The following is an 18,202-nucleotide window of genomic DNA, read 5'->3' on the forward strand; positions in this document are numbered from 1 at the left end:
TGTGAGCGTGAGCCGCAGCTCTCATCTCGGAACCCAGAGGCTGCTGCCACTGCCACCAAGGGTCCTGTGTGCAAGGCAGGTCACTGCCCACACACTCCCGGCAGCCTGTACAGCCTGCCCTGCCGAGGGTCCCGCGATGCGGGACTAACTTCCCCGGGAGAAGGCACAGCGCACCTCAGGCTCTTGCAACTTCATGCCAGCCTCTGCTGCTGCAGGCACACCTGCACGTTCCAACTGTGACTGCGGTATCCCTCCCTCCCCCCAGCCTGAGTGAGCAAGTGAGCATTTACAGCCGCTGCTTTCACTCCCTCTTGCCTGGGAGGGGAACAGACACCTGAGGGCAGCTCACACGCAGAGGCGGGGCCAAAGGCAAAGCTGAACCCCAGGGGCTCTGCGACCAGAGAAGAGAAAGGGAAATCTCTCTGTGCAGCTGCAGAAGCAGGGGGTTAAAATCCCTGCAATTGGCTTGGTAAACCCCGCATGTGTGGAATACGTGAATAGACAACAAGTGTTCCCACAATTGAGGCTGTGAACTTTGGGGACAAGTACACACAGGAGGAAAGCCAGATGAGAGGCTCAGCTGGCCCAAAAATGCCCACAGCAGAGACCTACCGAGAAGTATAAGAAGACTTCCTGGATGGGAAGGGACTGGCTGCGGCTCACTGGGGGGAAACGGACACTGACAGCTGAGGCCCCAGGAAAACACCACTACTTTTTTTTCTTTGTTTTGTTTTGTTCCATTGTTCTTTTTTTATGATTATTCTTTTAATTTTTATTTACTTTTAATTTTCTTTCTTATGCTTTTATTTCTAATATATTTTTAATTTTTTTCTTCTTTCTACTGTACTTTTTTGTTATATTGTGTTTTTTTCTTGTGTTTGTTTCTTTCTTTGTTTTGCTTTGTTTTCATTTTATTTTAAACTATATTATCTATTTTTACTTTACTACTTTGTTTTGTATTTTTTCCTTTTGTTTTCATCTTTCGTCTTTACATTTTTTTATCGTTTTTGTGTGTTTGCTTTATGCTTTCATTGCCTTTTTTTAGTTTGCTTTCTGCATTTGATTTGTTCCTGGTTCTGTGTATTTATTAGTTTACTTTTTAGTGTTTGTTTTAGTTTTTGAGATTGTTTATTGGTTTGGTTGCTCTCCTCTTCTTCATCTCTTTTTTTCTTTTCTTTTCGTGAGTGCGTGTGTGTATGTTTCTTCATGTGATTTTGTCTGTTTAGTTTTGCTTTTACCATTTGTCTTGGGGTTTTGTCTCTTTGTTTGTTTGTTTCTTCTTCCTTTTCTTCCATGCCGCATGGCTTGCAAGGTCTTGGTGCTCCAGCTGGGGGACAGGCCTGAGCCTCTGAGGTGGGAGAGCTGAGTCCAGGACATTGGACCACCAGAGAACTCCTGGGCCCATGTAATATTAATCGGTGAGAGCTCTCCCAGAGGTCTCCATCCCAACACTAAAACCCAGCTCCACCCAAGGGCCAGCATATTCCAGTGCTGGACCCCTCATGCAAACAACTAGCAAGACAGGAACACAACCCCACCCATTAGCAGTCAGGCTGCCTGAAGTCATACTAAGCTCACAGACACCTGAAAACACACCACCTGACGTGGCCCTGACCATCAGAGGGACAAGATCCATCCCCACCCCCCAGAACACAGGAACCAGTCCCCTCCACCAGGAAGCCTACACAAGCCACTGGACCAACCTCACCCACCGGGTGAGAGAAGTAAGAGGAACTATGATCCTGCAGCCTGCTTTCTGACCTCAAACACAGTAAGTTAAATAAAATGAGAAGACAGAGAAATATGCAGCAGATGAAGAAGCAAGGTAAAATCCAACAAGACCAAACAAATAAAGAGCAGATAGGCAGTCTACCTGAAAAAGAATTCAGAGTAATGATAGTAAAGATGATCCAAAATCTCAGAAACAGAATGGAGAAAATACAAGAAATGTTTAACAAGGACGTAAAGGAACTAAAGAGCAAACAAACAGTGATGAACAGCACAATAAATGAAATTAAAAATTCTCTAGAAGGAATCAATAGCAGAATAACTGAGGCAGAAGAATGGATAAGTGACCTGGAAGATAAAATATTGGAAATAAATACCACTGAGCAGAATAAAGAAAAAAGAATGAAAAGAACTGAGGACAGTCTCAGAGATCCCTGGGACAACATTAAACACACCAACATTCGAATTATAGTGGTCCCAGAAGAAGAAGAGAAAAAAAAAGGGTTTGAGAAAATATTTGAAGAGATTATAGCGGAAAATTTCCCTAATATGGGAACGGAAATAGTCAATCAGGTCTGGAGAATGCAGAGAGTCTCATATAGGATAAACCCAAGGAGAAACACACCGAGACACTCATTAATGGAACTATCTACAAAAAAATATGAAAATCAGCAAGGGAAAACCAATAAATAACATACAAGAGAATCCCCATAAGGTTAACAGCTGCTCTTTCAGCAAAAACTCTGCAGGCCAGAATGGAGTGGCAGGACATATTTAAAATGATGAAAGGGAAAAACCTACAACCAAGATTACTCTACCCAGCAAGGATCTCATTCAGATTCAATGGAGAAATCAAAAGCTTTACAGACAAGCAAAAGCTACGTGAATTCAGCACCACCAAAGCAGCTCTACAACAGATGCTAAAGGAACTTCTCTAAGTAGGAAACACAAGCGAAGAAAAGGACCTACAAAAACAAACCCAAAACAATTAAGAAAATGGTCATAGGAACATACATATTGATAATTACCTTAAATGTGAACGGATAAAATGCTCCAACCAAAAGACACAGACTGGCTGAATGGATACACAAACAAGACCCATATATATGCTGTCTACAAGAGATCCAATTCAGACCTAGGGACACATACAGACTGAAAGTGAGGGGATGGAAAAAGATATTCCAACCAAATGGAAATCAAAAGAAAGCTGGAGTAGCAATACTCGTATCAGACAAAATACACTTTAAAATAAAGACTTACACGAGACAAGGAAGGACAGTACATAATGATCAAGGGATCAATCCAAGAAGACATAACAACTATAAATACTTATGCACCCAACATAGGAGCACCTCAATACATAAGGCAAACGCTAACAGCCATAAAAGCAGAAATCAACATTAACACAATAACAGTGGGAGACTTTAACACCCCACTTACACCAAATGACAGATCATCCAAACAGAAAATAAATAAGGAAACACAAGCTTTAAATGACACATTAGACCAGATGGACTTAATTGATATTTACAGGACATTCCATTCAACTACAACAGAATACACTTTCTTCTCAAGTGCACATGGAACATTCTCCAGGATAGATCACATCTTGGGTCACATATCAAGCCTTGGGAAATTTAAGAAAATTGAAATCGTATAAGCAACTTTTCCGACCACAGCATTATGAGACTAGATATCAATTACAGGGAAAAAAAACTGTAAAAAATACAAACACATTGAGGCTAAACAATACACTACTAAATAACCAAGAGATCACTGAGAAATTAAAGAGGAAATCAAAAAATACCCAGAAACAAATGACAATGAAAACATGACAACCAAAAACCTATGGGATGCAGCAAAAGCAGTCTAAGAGGGAAGTTTATAGCAACCCAATCCTACCTCAAGAAACAAGAAAAATCTCAAATAACCTAACCTTACACCTAAAGCAATTAGAGAAAAAAGAACAAAAAAACCCAAAGCTAGCAAAAGGAAAGAAATCATAAAGATCAGATTGGAAATAAATGAAAAAGAAATGAAGGAAACAATAGCAAAGATCAATAAAACTAATAGCTGGTTCTTTAAGAAGATTAAAAAAATTGATAAACCATTAGCCAGACTCATCAGGAAAAAAAAGGGAGAGGACTCAAATCAACAGAATTAGAAATGAAAAACTAGAACTAACAAGTGACACATCATAAATACAAAGGATCACGAGAGACTACTATAAGCAGCTATATGCCAGTAAAATGGACAACCTGGAAGAAACAAATTCTTAGAAATGCACAACCTTCTGAGAATGAACCAGGAAGAAACAGAAAATATGAACAGATCAATCACAAGCAGTTAAGTTGAAACTGGGATTAAAAATCTTCCAACAAACAAAAGCCCAGGGCCAGATGGCTTCACGGGAAAATTCTATCAAGCATTTATAGAAGAGCTAACAACTATCCTTCTCAAACTCTTCCAAAATACAGCAGAGGCAGGAACACTCCCAAACTCATTACATGAGGCCACCATCACCGATACCAAAAGCAGACAAAGATGTCACAAAAAAGAAATTTACAGGCCAATACCACTGATGAACATAGATACAAAAATCCTCAACAAAATACTAGCAAGCAGAATCCAACAGCACATTAAAAGGATCATACACCATGATCCAGTGGGGTTTATCCCAGGAATGCAAGGATTCTTCAATATATGCAAATCAATTAATGGGATACACCATACTAACAAGCTGAAGGATAAAAACCATATGATAATCTCAATAGGTGCAGAAACAGCTTTTGACAAAATTCAACACCCATTTATGATAAAAACTCTCCAGAAAGTGGGCATAGAGGGAACCTACCTCAACATAATAGAGAACACATATGACAAACCCACAGCCAACATCATTCTTTTTTTTAAAACTTTTAAGTTTAATTTAATTAATTTTTTTATACAGCAGGCTCTTATTAGTCATCAATTTTATACACATCAGTGTATACATGTCAATCCCAATCGCCCAATTCATCACACCACCATCCCCACCCCCCAACGGCTTTCCCCCCTTGGTGTCCATACGTTTGTTCTCTACATCTGTGTCTCAACTTCTGCCCTGCAAACTGGTTCATCTGTACCATTTTTCTAGGTTCACATACATGCGTTAATATACGATATTTGTTTTTCTCTTTCTGACTTACTTCACTCTGTATGACAGTCTCCAGAGCCATCCACGTCTCAACAAATGACCCAATTTCGTTCCTTTTTATGGCTCAGTAATATTCCATTGTATATAGGTACCACAACTTCTTTATCCATTCGTCTGTCAGTGGGCATTTAGGCTGCTTTCATGACCTGGCTATTGTAAATAGTGCTGCAGTGAACACTGGGGTGCATGAGTCTTTTTGAATTACGGTTTTATCTGGGTATATGCCCAGTAGTGGGATTGCTGGATCACATGGTAATTCTATTTTTAGTTTTTTAAGGAACCTACGTACTGTTCTCCATAGTGGCTGTATCCATTTACATTCCCACCAACAGTGCAAGAGGGTTCCCTTTTCTCCACAACCTCTCCAGCATTTGTTGATTGTAGATTTTCTGAGGACGCCCATTCTAACTGGTGGATGTGATACCTCACTGTACTTTTGATTTGCATTTCTCTAATGATTAGTGATGTTGAGCAGCTTTTCATGTGCTTCTTGGCCACCTGTATGTCTTCTTTGGAGAAATGTCTATTTAGGTCTTTTACCCATTTTGGATTGGGTTGTTTGGTTTTTTTAATATTGAGTTGCATGACCTGTTTATATATTTTGGAGATTAATCCCTTGTCCATTGATTCATTTGCAAATATTTTATCCCATTCTGAGAGTTGTCTTTTCATCTTGTTTATGGTTTCCTATGCTGTGCAAAAGCTTTTAAGTTTCATTAGGTCCCATTTGTTTATTTTTGTTTTTATTTCCATTATGCTAGGAGGTGGATCAAAAAAGATCTTGCTGTGATTTATGTCAAAGAGGGTTCTTCCTAGGTTTTCCTCTAAGAGTTTTATACTGTCCGGTCTTACATTTAAGTATCGAATCCATTTTGAGTTTATTTTTGTGTATGGTGTTAGGGAGGGTTCTAATTTCATTCTTTTACATGCAGCTGTCCAGTTTTCCCAGCACCACTTATTGAAGAGACTGTCTTTTCTCCATTGTATAACCTTGCCTCCTTTGTCATAGATTAGTTGACCATAGGTGTGTGGGTTTATCTCTGGGCTTTCTATCTTGTTCCATTGATCTATGTTTCTGTTTTTCTGCCAGTACCATATTGTCTTGATTACTGTAGCTTTGTAGCATAGTCTGAAGCTAGGGAATCTGATTCCTCCAGCTCCGTTTTTTTCCCTAAAGACTGCTTTGGCTATTCGGGGTCTTTTGTGTCTCCATACAAATTTAAAGATTTTTTGTTCTAGCTCTGTAAAAAATGCCATTGGTAATTTTATAGGGATTGCATTGTATCTGCAGATTGCTTTGGGTAGTATAGTCATTTTCAAAGTATTGATTCTTCCAAACCAAGAACATGGTATATCTTTCCATCTGTTGGTATCACCTTTAATTTCTTTCAACAGTGTCTTATAGTTTTCTGCATACAGGTCTTTTGTCTCCCTAGGTAGGTTTATTCCTAGATATTTTATTCTTTTTGTTGCAATGGTAAATGGGAGTGTTTCCTTAATTTCTCTTTCAGATTTTTAATCATTAGTGTATAGGAATGCAAGAGATTTCTGTGCATTAAATTTGTACCCTGCCACTTTACCAAATTCATTGATTAGCTCTAGTAGTTTTCTGGTGGCATTTTTAGGATCTCTATGTATAGTATCATGTCATCTGCAAGCAGTGACAGTTTTACTTCTTCTTTTCCAGTTTGTATTCCTTTTATTTCTTTTTATTCTCTGATTGCTGTGGCTAGGACTTCCAAAACTATGTTGAATAATGGTGGTGTGAGTGGACATCCTTGTCTTTTTCCTGATCTTAGAGGAAATGCTTTCAGTTTTTCACCATTGAGAATGATGTTTGCTGTGCGTTTGTCAGATATGGCCTTTATTATGTTGAGGTAGGTTCCCTCTATGCCCACTTTCTGGAGAGTTTTTAACATAAATTGGTGCTGAATTTTGTCAAAAGCTTTTTCTGCATCTATTGAGATGATCATACGGTTTTTATTCTTCAATCTGTGAATATGGTGTATCACATTGACTGATTTGCGTATACTGAAGAATCCTTGCATCCCTGGGATAAATCCCACTTGATCATGGTGTATGATCCTTTTAATGTATTGTTGGATTCTGTTTGCTAGTATTTTCTTGAAGATTTTTGCATCTATGTTCATCAGTGATATTGGTCTGTAATGTTCTTTTTTTGTAGTATCTTTGTCTGGTTTTGCTATCAGGGTGATGGTGGCCTCACAGAATGTGTTTGGGAGTGTTCCTTCCTCTGCAATTTTTTGGAAGAGTTTGAGAAGGATCAGTGTTAGCTCTTCTCTAAATGTTTAATTCACCTGTGAAGCCCTCTGGTCCTGGACTTTTGTTTGTTGGAAGATTTTTAATCACAGTTTCAATTTCATTACTTGTGATTGGTCTGTTCATATTTTGTATTTCTTCCTGGTTCAGTCTTGGAAGTTTATACCTATCTAAGAATTTGTCCATTTCTTCCACCTTGTTCAGTTTATTGGCATAGAGTTGCTTGTAGCAGTCTCTTAGGATGCTTTCTATTTCTGCGGTGTCTGTTGTAACTTCTCCTTTTACATTTCTAATTTTATTGATTTGAGTCCTCTCCCTCTTTCTCTTGATGAGTCTGGCTAATCAATTTTCTTTATCTTCTTAAAGAACCAGCTTTTAGTTTTATTGATCTTTGCTACTGTTTTCTTTGTTTCTATTTCATTTATTTCTGCTCTGATCTTTATGATTTCTTTCCTTCTGCTAACTTTGGGTTTTGTTTGTTCTCTTTTCTCTAGTTCCTTTAGGTCTAAGGTTAGATTGTTTTGAGATTTTTCTTGTTTCTTGAGGTAGGCTTGTATAGCTATAAACTTCCCTCTTAAAACTGCTTTTGCTGCATCCCATAGGTTTTGGATCGTCGTGTTTTCATTGTCATTTGTCTCTAAGTATTTTTTGATTTCCTCTTTGATTTCTTCAGTGATCTCTTGGTTATTTAGTAACGTATTGTTCAGCCTCCATGTGTTTGTCTTTTTTACGTTTTTTTCCCTGTAATTCACTTCTAATCTCATAGCGTTGTGGTCAGAAAAGATGCTTGATATGATTTCAACTTTCTTAAATTTGCTGAGGCTTGATTTGTGACCCAAGATGTGATCTATCCTGGAGAACGTTCCATGCACACTTGAGAAGAAAGTGTAATCTGCTGTTTTTGGATGGAATGTCCTATAAATATCAATTAAATCTATCTGGTCTATTGTGTCATTTAAAGCTTCTATTTCCTTATTTATTTTCATTTTGGATGATCTGTCCATTGGTGTAAGTGAGGTGTTAAAGTCCCCAACTATCACTGTGTTACTGTCGATTTCCTCTTTAATAGCTGTTAGCAGTTGCCTTATGTATTGAGGTGCTCCTATGTTGGTTGCATATATATTTATAATTGTTATATCTTCTTCTTGGATTGATCCCTTGATCATTATGCAGTGTCCTTCCTTGTCTCTTGTAACATTCTTTATTTTAGAGTCTATTTTATCTGATATGAGTATTGCTACTCCAGCTTTCTTTTGATTTCTATTTGGATGGAATATCTTTTTCCATCCCCTCACTTTCAGTCTGAATGTGTCCCTAGGTCTGAAGTGGGTCTCTTGTAGACAGCATATAGATGGGTCTTGATTTTGTATCCATTCAGCAAGCCTCTGTCTTTTGGTTGGAGCATTTAATCTATTCACATTTAAGGTAATTATTGATATGTATGTTCCTTTGACCATTTTCTTAATTGTTTTGGGTTTGTTTTTGTAGGTCCTTTTCTTCTCTTGTGTTTCCCACTTAGAGAAGTTCCTTTAGCTATTGTTGTAGAGCTGATTTGGTGGTGCTGAATTCTCTTAGCTTTTGCTTGTCTGTAAAGCTTTTGATTTCTCCATTGAATCTGAATGAGATCCTTGCCAGGTAGAGTCATCTTGGTTGTAAGTTCTTCCCTTTCATCACTTTAAGTATGTCATGCCACTCCCTTCTGGCTTGTAGAGTTTCTGCTGAGAAATCAGCTGTTAACCTTATGAAAGTTGCCTTGTATGTTATTTGTCATTTTTCCCTTGCTGCTTTCAATGATTTTTCTTTGTCTTTAATTTTTCTCAGTTTGATTACTATGTGTCTCGTCGTGTTTCTCCTTGGGTTTATCCTGTATGGGACTCTCTGGGCCTCCTGGACTTGGGTGGCCATTTCCTTTCCCATGTTAAGGAAGTTTTCCACTATAATCTCTTCAAATGTTTTCTCCGGTCCTTTCTCTCTCTCTTCTCCTTCTGGGACCCGTATAATGCGAATGTTATTGTGTTTAATGTTGTCCCAGAGGTCTCTTAGGCTGCCTTCATTTCTTTTCATTCTTTTTTCTTTATTCTGTTCTGCAGCAGTGAATTCCACCATTCTCTCTTCCAGGTCACTTATCTGTTCTTCTGTCTCAGTTATTCTGCTATTGATTCTTTCTAGTGTAGTTTTCATTTCAGTTACTGTATTGTTCATCTCTGTTTGTTTGTATTTTATTCTTTTAGGTCTTTGTTAAACATTTCTTGCATCTTCTCGATCTTTGCCTCCATTCTTTTTCCAAGGTCCTGGATCATCTTCACTATCATTATTCTGAATTCTTTTTCTGGAAGGTTGCCTATCTCCACTTCATTTAGTTGGTTTTCTGGGGTTTTATCTTGTTCCTTTATCTAGTACCTAGCCTTCTGCCTTTTCATCTTGTCTTTCTGTGAATGTGGTTTTTGTTCCACAGGCTGCAGGATTGTAGTTCTTCTTGCTTCTGCTGTCTGCCCTCTGGTGGATGAGGCTATCTAAGAGGCTTGTGTAAGTTTCCTGATGGGAGGGACTGGTCGTGGGCAGAGCAGACTGTTGCTCTGGTGGGCAGACCTCAGTAAAACTTTAATCCGCTTGACTATTGATGGGTGCGGCTGGGTTCCCTCCCTGTTGGTTGTTTGGCCTGAGGCAACCGAACACTGGAGGCTACCTGGGCTCTTTGGTGGGGCTAATGACAGACTCTGGGAGGGCTCACTCCAAGGATTACTTCCCAGAACGTCTGTTGCCAGTGTCCTTGTCCCCATGGTGAGCCACAGCCACCCCCCACCCGTCTCTGCAGGAGACTCTCCAACACTAGCAGGTAGGTCTGGTTCAGTCTCCTATGGGGTCACTGATCCTTCCCCTGGGTCCTGATGCACACACTACTTTTGTGTGCCCTCCAAGAGTACAGTCTCTGTTTCCCCCAGTCCTGTCAAAGTCCTGCAGTCAATTCCCACCAGTCTTCAAAGTCTGATTCTCTAGGAATTCCTCCTCCTGTTGCCGGACCTCCAGGTTGGGAAGCCCGACGTGGGGTTCAGAACCTTCAGTCCAGTGGGTGGATTTCTGTGGTATAAGTGTTCTCCAGTCTGTGAGTCACCCATCCAGCAGTTATGGGAACTGATTTTACTGTGATTGCGCCCCTCCTACCATCTCATTGTGGCTTCTCCTTTGCCTTTGGATGTGGGGCATCTTTTTTGGTGAGTTCCAGTGTCTTCCTGTCGATGATTGTCCAGCAGCTAGTTGTGATCCTGGTGTTCTCGTAAGACGTAGTGAGAGCACGTCCTTCTACTCCGCCATCTTGGTTCCTCTCCAATATCATTCTTAGTTGTGAAAAACTGAAAGCATTTCCTCTAAGATCAGGAACAAGACAAGGGTGCCCACTCTCATCACTAAAAAAAACGTGCTGTGGATTTCAGTGTATTTTCATTCTGTCTTCCACTGTCTTATTAATTGTTCCTTCTCACTTTCAAAGGCAATGAAACTTGGAGAGTCCTTCTGGAAGGGAAACATCTGCTCCTCCTAAACCATCAAGTCACAAGCCACCCTTTAGAGGGAAGACATGGGAGACCAGAAAGTAAACTCAACTGGGCTCTTCTGTTTCAATACTGAGAACCACGTGGCTTCTACACCTTTTAATTAGAGCTTCCATCACTGGAGGAGCTGGCAAACATTTACCCCCTGATCACCAAGCACCAAACCAGGAGAAGTTTTGAAGATCATCAGATCCAACCCCCCTCAATTTATAGAGCAGAAAACCAAAGGCCAAAGTAGTTAAGTGATTGATAACACCCAGTTCCCCTGCCCCACATTTCCAAGGCTGCCTGTTTCTCTCCATGTTGGCAACTCAGGGCTCTTCCTGTTATAGCAGGTAGCATCCCTGACAAGCTACATGGGGGAAATCTACAGCTTTCACCTGCTACCAAGCATGTGGCTCTTATCGCTCCCAAGCCATCTGGCACGGTAAAGATGACCCTGTGCTCTTGACTCACACTCTGTGGGATGTCTGTCTACAAGTCGGGGTCCTTCTCTCAGCACCTAGGTGATCTGGGGCACCAAATCCATACCACCATCACATCATGCCAATCCGTAACACCCAGTCTCTGCCAGAAGAGGCACATGTTCACCAATGCAGCAATACCTGCCAGTCATACTCAACGTGTTACCTTCTGGTATCTTCTAGTATGCAGAACAGACACCAGCGCTTCTCCCAGCAAACTAAAGGCCAGCTAATCACAGATGAAATTCCAGCTTTGAGATCTCACATGTTCCCCTGCACCACAGAGCAGTCCTCTGCCCCACACCCCAAGCCTAGAATTGAACTGATTCAATGATAGCATCATCAGTCTTACCTTACATTCTTCATCCAACAGGTCCAAGATGCCCAGCTTAGCTTCTATGAGGTCAATACAAGGTTGGTTATCATAAAAATCAATCAAGGTCCAAGGGATCTGCTCCTTCACGTATTCCTCTTGCTCCAACTTGAATACATGCTGGTGTAAGAAGTGAAAGGTCAAGGTTACTGAACTATAGACACACCTTAACTTTCAACTCCCCTGAGCTTCAACCACATGGCTTCTGAGCCCTGGAGGATGGTGCATACTCGCTAGAAAAGGTTTAGGCACAAGTCACAGTCATGAATGCAGAAGAAAACAGCTCAGTTAGGTGATCCTCACTCCCATGTGAACCCTTCCCTAGGACACTCCAATAATCACCTGTAATGTCATACCTCAACCAGTAGCGAGAAGCCTCATAGCTGGCTTTCAATTGCTCAAATACCATAGAAGCTCGGGGTCAAAAGAGTGGGAGTCAAAGCCAAGGAGAGGATCACTGACCTTCTTCTGAGCAGTGGGGAGCACCTGCCTAGAGCTGGGGCACCACCAGGAAACCAAGGGCAGGTCAGGGCAGAGCTAGAGCCCACTGACCCTGGACAGAAGAGAAGTAGGCCGGGCTGTCTGCCACTCCCTGGTGGGGAGAGAGGTCTCCCCCACCCGACATGTCCGGGTCCAGAAAAACCTACCAAGTTGAACTGTTGCTGGAGCTTCTCATTCGCATAGTTGATACAAAACTGCTCAAAGCTGTTCACGTCAAATGTCTCAAACCTGCAGAATGGAAAGAGCAGAGGATAAAGTAAGAGACATCTACTTTTATCGAAGGAATCACTGGGACTTCAGCAAGGCAGCCCTCGTCCTCTGCTCCCACCCAGCTCTAGCCTTAACTCCAGCACACAATTCCCATCTGCTCTTGTGCCCAAAGAGACCACTGTTGCCGGCATTAGCACGACAGAGTCCTATTAAATAGGAAAGTAAGAACGTACATCTTTTTCGCAATTAGAAAAAGTACTGACAGCAGGACATTCGGAAAAAGCAGGTGTAAAAAAGAGAAAGTCACCCGTGATTCTATCACTCATGTTAACCACCAGTTACACTTTGGTATGTTTCCGTCTAGTGATTTTACATTTTTGAGAAAAGTAGAATTATATGTAAAATTATACCTATATTTGTCATTTAACTCCCCATTCGTTATTCAACATTTTCCCATGCCATTGTTCTTCAAAGGCATCAGTTTTATTTATTTATTTATTGGTTTTTGGCTGCGTTGAGTCTGTTTTTTGGCTGCACTGAGTCTTTGTTGCTGCCCGCAGCCTTTCTTTAGATGCGGTGAGCAGGGGCTACTCTTCACTGCATTCTCTTGTTGCAGAGTACAGGCTCTAGGCAGGTGGACTTCAGTGGTTGCAGCATGCAGGCTCAGTAGTTGCGGCACGTGGACCCTAGAGTGCACGGGCTTCAGTAGTTGCCGCATGTGGGCTCAGTAGTTGCGGTGCATGGGCTCTAGGTGCGTGGGCCTCAGTAGTTGTGGCTTGCGGGCTCTAGAGTGCAGGTTCAGTAGTTGTGGTGCACGGGCTTAGTTGCTCCACAGCACGTGGGATCTTCCCGGACCAGGGATCGAACCCGTGTCCCGTGCACTGGCAGGCAGATTCTTAACCACTGAGCCACCAGGGAAGTCCCGAACGACATCAGTTTTAATGTCTGCCTCATGGACCCTCGTATGGATCACAGATGCTGCTTTAGGCCTGAGGATTGTACAGGTGCCCAGGTGAGGGGTCCAGTGGGGCCAGAATTTAGCTGATGCCCCCCTCAAGTCTGGGAGGGAGCATTTGCCCCAGAAGGGATGCCTTTTTCCAATTCACACAAAGGCTTCTCCTGGGCTGGCAGTGGTCCCCATGCAGATGAATCATAATTTAACCAATCACCTATTGTAGAACATTTTGGTTCTTTTTCCAGTTTTTAGCTGCTATCATTGCTGTGACAAATATTGGATATACATCTTTGAATTTGTGATCTTTAAGATGCTATTCTAGAAGGAAAATTACCATGTTGGAGTTTGTTTTCTTAAATAGAAGAAAATCACCTTCCAGAAAGATGGAGCCCATTGATGTTATCACCCTACCCCCACCCCAGCCTCCCAACGTATGAAAGCATCTTGTTCACCTAATCCTGGTTAATCAAGTTGTCTTTAAATTCATGTTTGACTTAGAGTTTATGTACGATAAGATGCACCAATTTGAAAGATATATTTCAATGAGTTTCTGATAAATATTATACTACCTGTGTCCACCATCACAATCCAGATATAGAACAATTTTTATCACCACAATCACCCCAAAAGTTCCCTTGTGCTCCAATCAGGTACGTTCTCATTGCCCCTCACTGGGAGTATTAATGCATCAGAGATCTTTGGTCAGTAACGTAGATTAACTTTTAAAAATCTTTGGTTAATTATTATACGAAAAATGTTGTTCTTTGATTTTTAATATCTTTATTGATAGAGCTCAACATTTTTCTGTGTGTGTGTGTGTGTGTGTGTGTGTGTGTGTGTACTAGTTGTCTGTACCTTGTGAACTGTCTGTGATTGGTGAAGTATTTTTTGGGTTTTAACTTTAAAAATGGACTTATTTGAGCTCTTTATACTTCAGATCATCAATACTGACATCAACTACTCAACTGAAATGTTTGCAATATGGCTCGATCACTGCTGGGGAAGGGAGTTGGAGAAGAGGTGGAGCCTGCAGAGAGGAGGGCAGGTAAGGAGACGAGACACGGCACGGCACAGCACAGCCGGGCACAGTCCCACCTGCAGGCCTTGTATGCTACACTTGAGGGGTTTGGATTTCACCAGGAGAAATGGGGAAAATTTGAAGGATTTTAAATTAAGAAATGACAACCAGGGCTTCCCTGGTGGTGCAGTAGCTAAGAATCTGCCTGCCAATGCAGGGGACATGGGTTCAAGCCCTGGTCCGGGAAGATCCCACATGCCACAGAGCAACTAAGCCTGTGTGCCACAACTACTGAGCTTGCACTCTAAAGCCTGCGAGCTACCACTACTGAGCCCGTGAGCCACAACTATGAAGCCTGCACACCTAGAGCCCAGGCACCGCAACAAGAGAAGCCACAGCAATGAGAAGCCTGCGCACCACTGTGAAGAGTAGCCCCCACTCACCTCAACTAGAGAAAGCCGCACACAGCAATGACCCAATGCAGCCAAGAATAAATAAAATCAATTTATTTTTTTAAAAAAAGAAAAGAAATGACAACCATACTTGCATCTTAGAAACACTGTGATTTGTGGGAAGGTGTGCGAGACTGAATGCAGGAGGTCGAGTAAGGCAGTTACTACTGGAGCAGTAATTCAGGAAAGATCCAATCAGGTCATGGCTTAGGCTGGTGGTGGCCAAGTAATGGGGATGTTCTAAAGACATTAAGGAAGGTGGAAATGAGAGGACTTCAAATGACCGATGGCGTGTGGAGATGAGATTCACTTGTACAACTGAACGGATGTGATCACCCCCCAAGCTGGGAGCATCATTATAGCATCAGCAGCTTGAGCTACAAATGAGTGGGGCCACCGTGTTCGCAGAGCAAAGGCATCAGGCTGAGGGGGTAAGAAGGGGAAGACATCGAGGAGGAAGAGGTACCTTCTTCTCATTCACGCACCGTGCTGAATGAGCTGGCAGGGACCCTGTAAATGAGCACCTATAGAGCACCAAGCCCCAGATGCTTCATGAGCTCCCTGAACACCCACAACAAACAAGAGCTCGGGATTACTAATCCCATCCTACTGTTGAAGAAACTAAATAACCTGTCTGAAGTCAGAGAGTCAGTAGACAGAAGAGCCAATATTTGAATCCAGAGAGAGTGATTTCTGAGACCACATTAACTCAGAAAGGAATAAAAGTTCCATTTAAGAAAGAATGAAAAATAAATAAGTCAAAAAAAATGGAAGGAAGGAAGGAAGGAAGGAAGGAAGGAAGGAAGGAAGGAAGGAAGGGAGGGGAGGACGCCATGTGCCCAGGTGCTGCTGCTTTGGACAGGCTGGGCTTGCGAAAGCCTCAACATGCCTTTGGCTAGAGATTTACTGCATCCTTCCTTGGAAGAAGAAAAGAAAAAACATAAAAAAAAAAAACTGGCTGGTTCAAAGTCCAAATTCTTTATGGATGTAAAATGTCCAGGTTGCTACAGGATTACCACAGTTTTCAGCCACGCTCAGACAGTGGGGCTTTGTGTTGGTTGTTCAGCAGTGTTGTGCCAGCTGATGGGAGGAAAGGCCAGACTCACAGAAGGGTGTTCATGTAGAAGGCAGCACCGCTGATGACCCACGCAGCTTCCCGAACTGTGTTCTACCACAGAAAGCCTTATCTGTTCAGTGATTCTAGGTCATCTACCAAGATGATGGAATTATGTTTAACTCTGTAAGGTATACGACAATGCTCTCCTATTTTGATGTCAGTTTTTCAATAAAGTTTTGATTATGAGCATAAATAAATAAATACATAAAGAAGGAAGAGATGACTAGGAAGGGCTGTGGAGGAGAGGAAAACTTCCCAGGGGAGGAAGTGTTTGAGCACGTGGAGAGCGGGAGAGGGGTGACACCGAGGGACCCCAGGCTGGGGACACAGGCTTCAGCCTTCATAACCTCACATCGCTAGCCCTCTCACTCTTTGTATGGGTGACTGAATTTTCTCAGTCTTACATAAATTTATGCCAGCGCTTCCAAACAGGCTGAACTACCACTCCCTAATAGAAATGTTGGAGCTGCCCCTGGTGGGGTTGGGGACGGTAGTGGTGGTGGAAAGGCAGCACCATAAGCAGCAGAACCAGCAAAAATAAATGCATCAGATGCCCAACAGGGTTGGCTCAGTGCCCAGAAAACATCAGGCTTCTCCTCCTCTGTGCCCACCTCCCCCACCAAGGTATAAGACGCGGAGAAGTGGGACATCATCTTGAGATCAGAGGAATCAACTGCTTGGAGACAACCACATTAAAGCACAGCCTTTGGTCATGCCCACAGAAGAGAAGTAATTCTAGGTCAATAAAACACGATCAGAGGTGGAGGCACCCCAGACCATGCAGGAGGGAGGCACTGGCTCTTCCAGTCCTTACCCTGGATGAGGGTCCTCCCAGCCCAGAGGATGGTCCTATAGCCCGAGTTATGCCTCCTAGGACCGCATTTCCTCTCCCTATAATCCCGTCACACCCCAAGGAAGGTTGCTGGTGACAGCCAAGTCCCAGAGGAAATTTCATTAATAAAACCTAGAAGGAAGATAAAAGAGCTACCCTAGCAACCGGCCAGATAACAGCACACGGGTGTGCTTGCTGAGCTTGGACTGGGCTCCACAGATAAAGGATTTAAATATCTCCCACTTGTCATTTTTTAAAGGTTTACATTGGTAGCACTCCACAAGGAACATTCTCATTAATTTGAGAGGACCTGAAATTAGCTCATAATTTCTCTATTTCTAAGATATTATCTCGTAACAATTCCTCTGCCGTCTAGTGTAATTACTGTAATGCTGGAGGGCCAGACATGAATGAGGGGTTTGGGTAGCTTGGAAAATGTCTAAGAAAACCACAGATAGGGAGATAGGGCAACTTCTCTAAATTAAATTGTATTTGTAGTAATTCTTGCCATCAATAGAGATGACTTTTAAAATAAACACAATGGATCAATTTATAGTTCACAAGATTAAAATATCACAAAGAAATTTATATATGAGAGGGAATTGGATTTCTCTTCTAAAATCAATGTTGGGAATATTTAGAGTAGAATCCTTGGGTGGGAGGAAGGTCAAAACATGAAATAGGATTTGATCCTGAGACCTGAGATCTGTACTCATGGTGGTACAATTATCACCCCTACTTCAATGTTCCCCTATCTTCAAAAACGTAGTAGAAAAGTAGAAAATTCCCTTCTCATTCTACCCGACTTCAGGATGGGGTAAGGGATACAAGCACCTCTATAAAAATAAGGCAGTGTCTGTGGGAAAGTGAAACTGCAATAAAAAGAAGTCAACCTGTCACTCTGAGTTAATTATTAACCTCCACGAACCATTCATTCCAGAGCAGAGAGGCAATGAGATGCTTTGAAGGTTGGGAAACAGTTCTTCCCCTGGAGCACAGGTCAAAGGAACTAGACTTTCTTAGCTCAGGCTTGTCTTTCTATTTCACCAAGACCTCTCTCTATCCTTCTACCAAAGGTCAAAAGAAAAGATATGTGATATAGGTTAGACATAGAGGGGGGCTTCTAGGGAATGAGTACTGAAAGTCAAACAAGTCCTCTCAAGGTCTCTTTCCCTCCTGAAGCCCACGAAACCTCACAAGGGCACCTTGCAGTCTGTTAGGGAGGCCAATCCTTCTTATCTCTTTACTAAACAATCCTGGGGTGCCAGCTGCACCTAAGAATGGCAGGACTTGAATTCTGCTCACGTGCTTCTCTCTGTGCCCAGATGTCCCCACATAGGACTTGTCCTTCAGGGACAGCACAGTTCTAGGCACTGCTCACATCCCAAGGTCAAGAATAGTTCTTCTGGAGGACCTACGTCCATTCAGTTTGCAGTGTGCTCCAATTCCCGGCTATTCTCCATGTCTGAAAATCTAATGTGGGACAGAAAGATGCCCACCATATGGTAACCCTCTTCCAATCCATCAG

The 18,202-nt window shown here is 42.1% G+C and overlaps 1 protein-coding gene and 1 pseudogene across 4 annotated transcripts in view; one reads left to right on the plus strand and one right to left on the minus strand.

Moving 5' to 3' along the window:
* Positions 1–18,202, minus strand: part of MYO5B (myosin VB) — a 385,273-nt gene that overhangs the window by 109,745 nt on the left and 257,326 nt on the right. For all 4 annotated transcript variants that reach the window (XM_027118483.1, XM_027118480.1, XM_027118481.1 and 1 more), the window contains 2 exons: positions 12,237–12,318; positions 11,569–11,709 (listed from right to left, as the gene is read on the minus strand). In XM_027118483.1, coding sequence (XP_026974284.1) covers positions 11,569–11,709; positions 12,237–12,318 — 223 coding nt within the window. The remainder of the gene's footprint in view (positions 1–11,568; positions 11,710–12,236; positions 12,319–18,202) is intronic.
* On the plus strand, positions 15,575–16,599 carry LOC113626747 (40S ribosomal protein S27-like pseudogene; annotated as a pseudogene).

The sequence above is a fragment of the Aethalodelphis obliquidens genome, unplaced genomic scaffold (assembly GCF_003676395.1).
Source record: "Aethalodelphis obliquidens isolate GAN/ISIS:26980383/991018 unplaced genomic scaffold, ASM367639v1 scaffold19, whole genome shotgun sequence".
Classification (NCBI taxonomy): domain Eukaryota; kingdom Metazoa; phylum Chordata; class Mammalia; order Artiodactyla; family Delphinidae; genus Aethalodelphis; species Aethalodelphis obliquidens.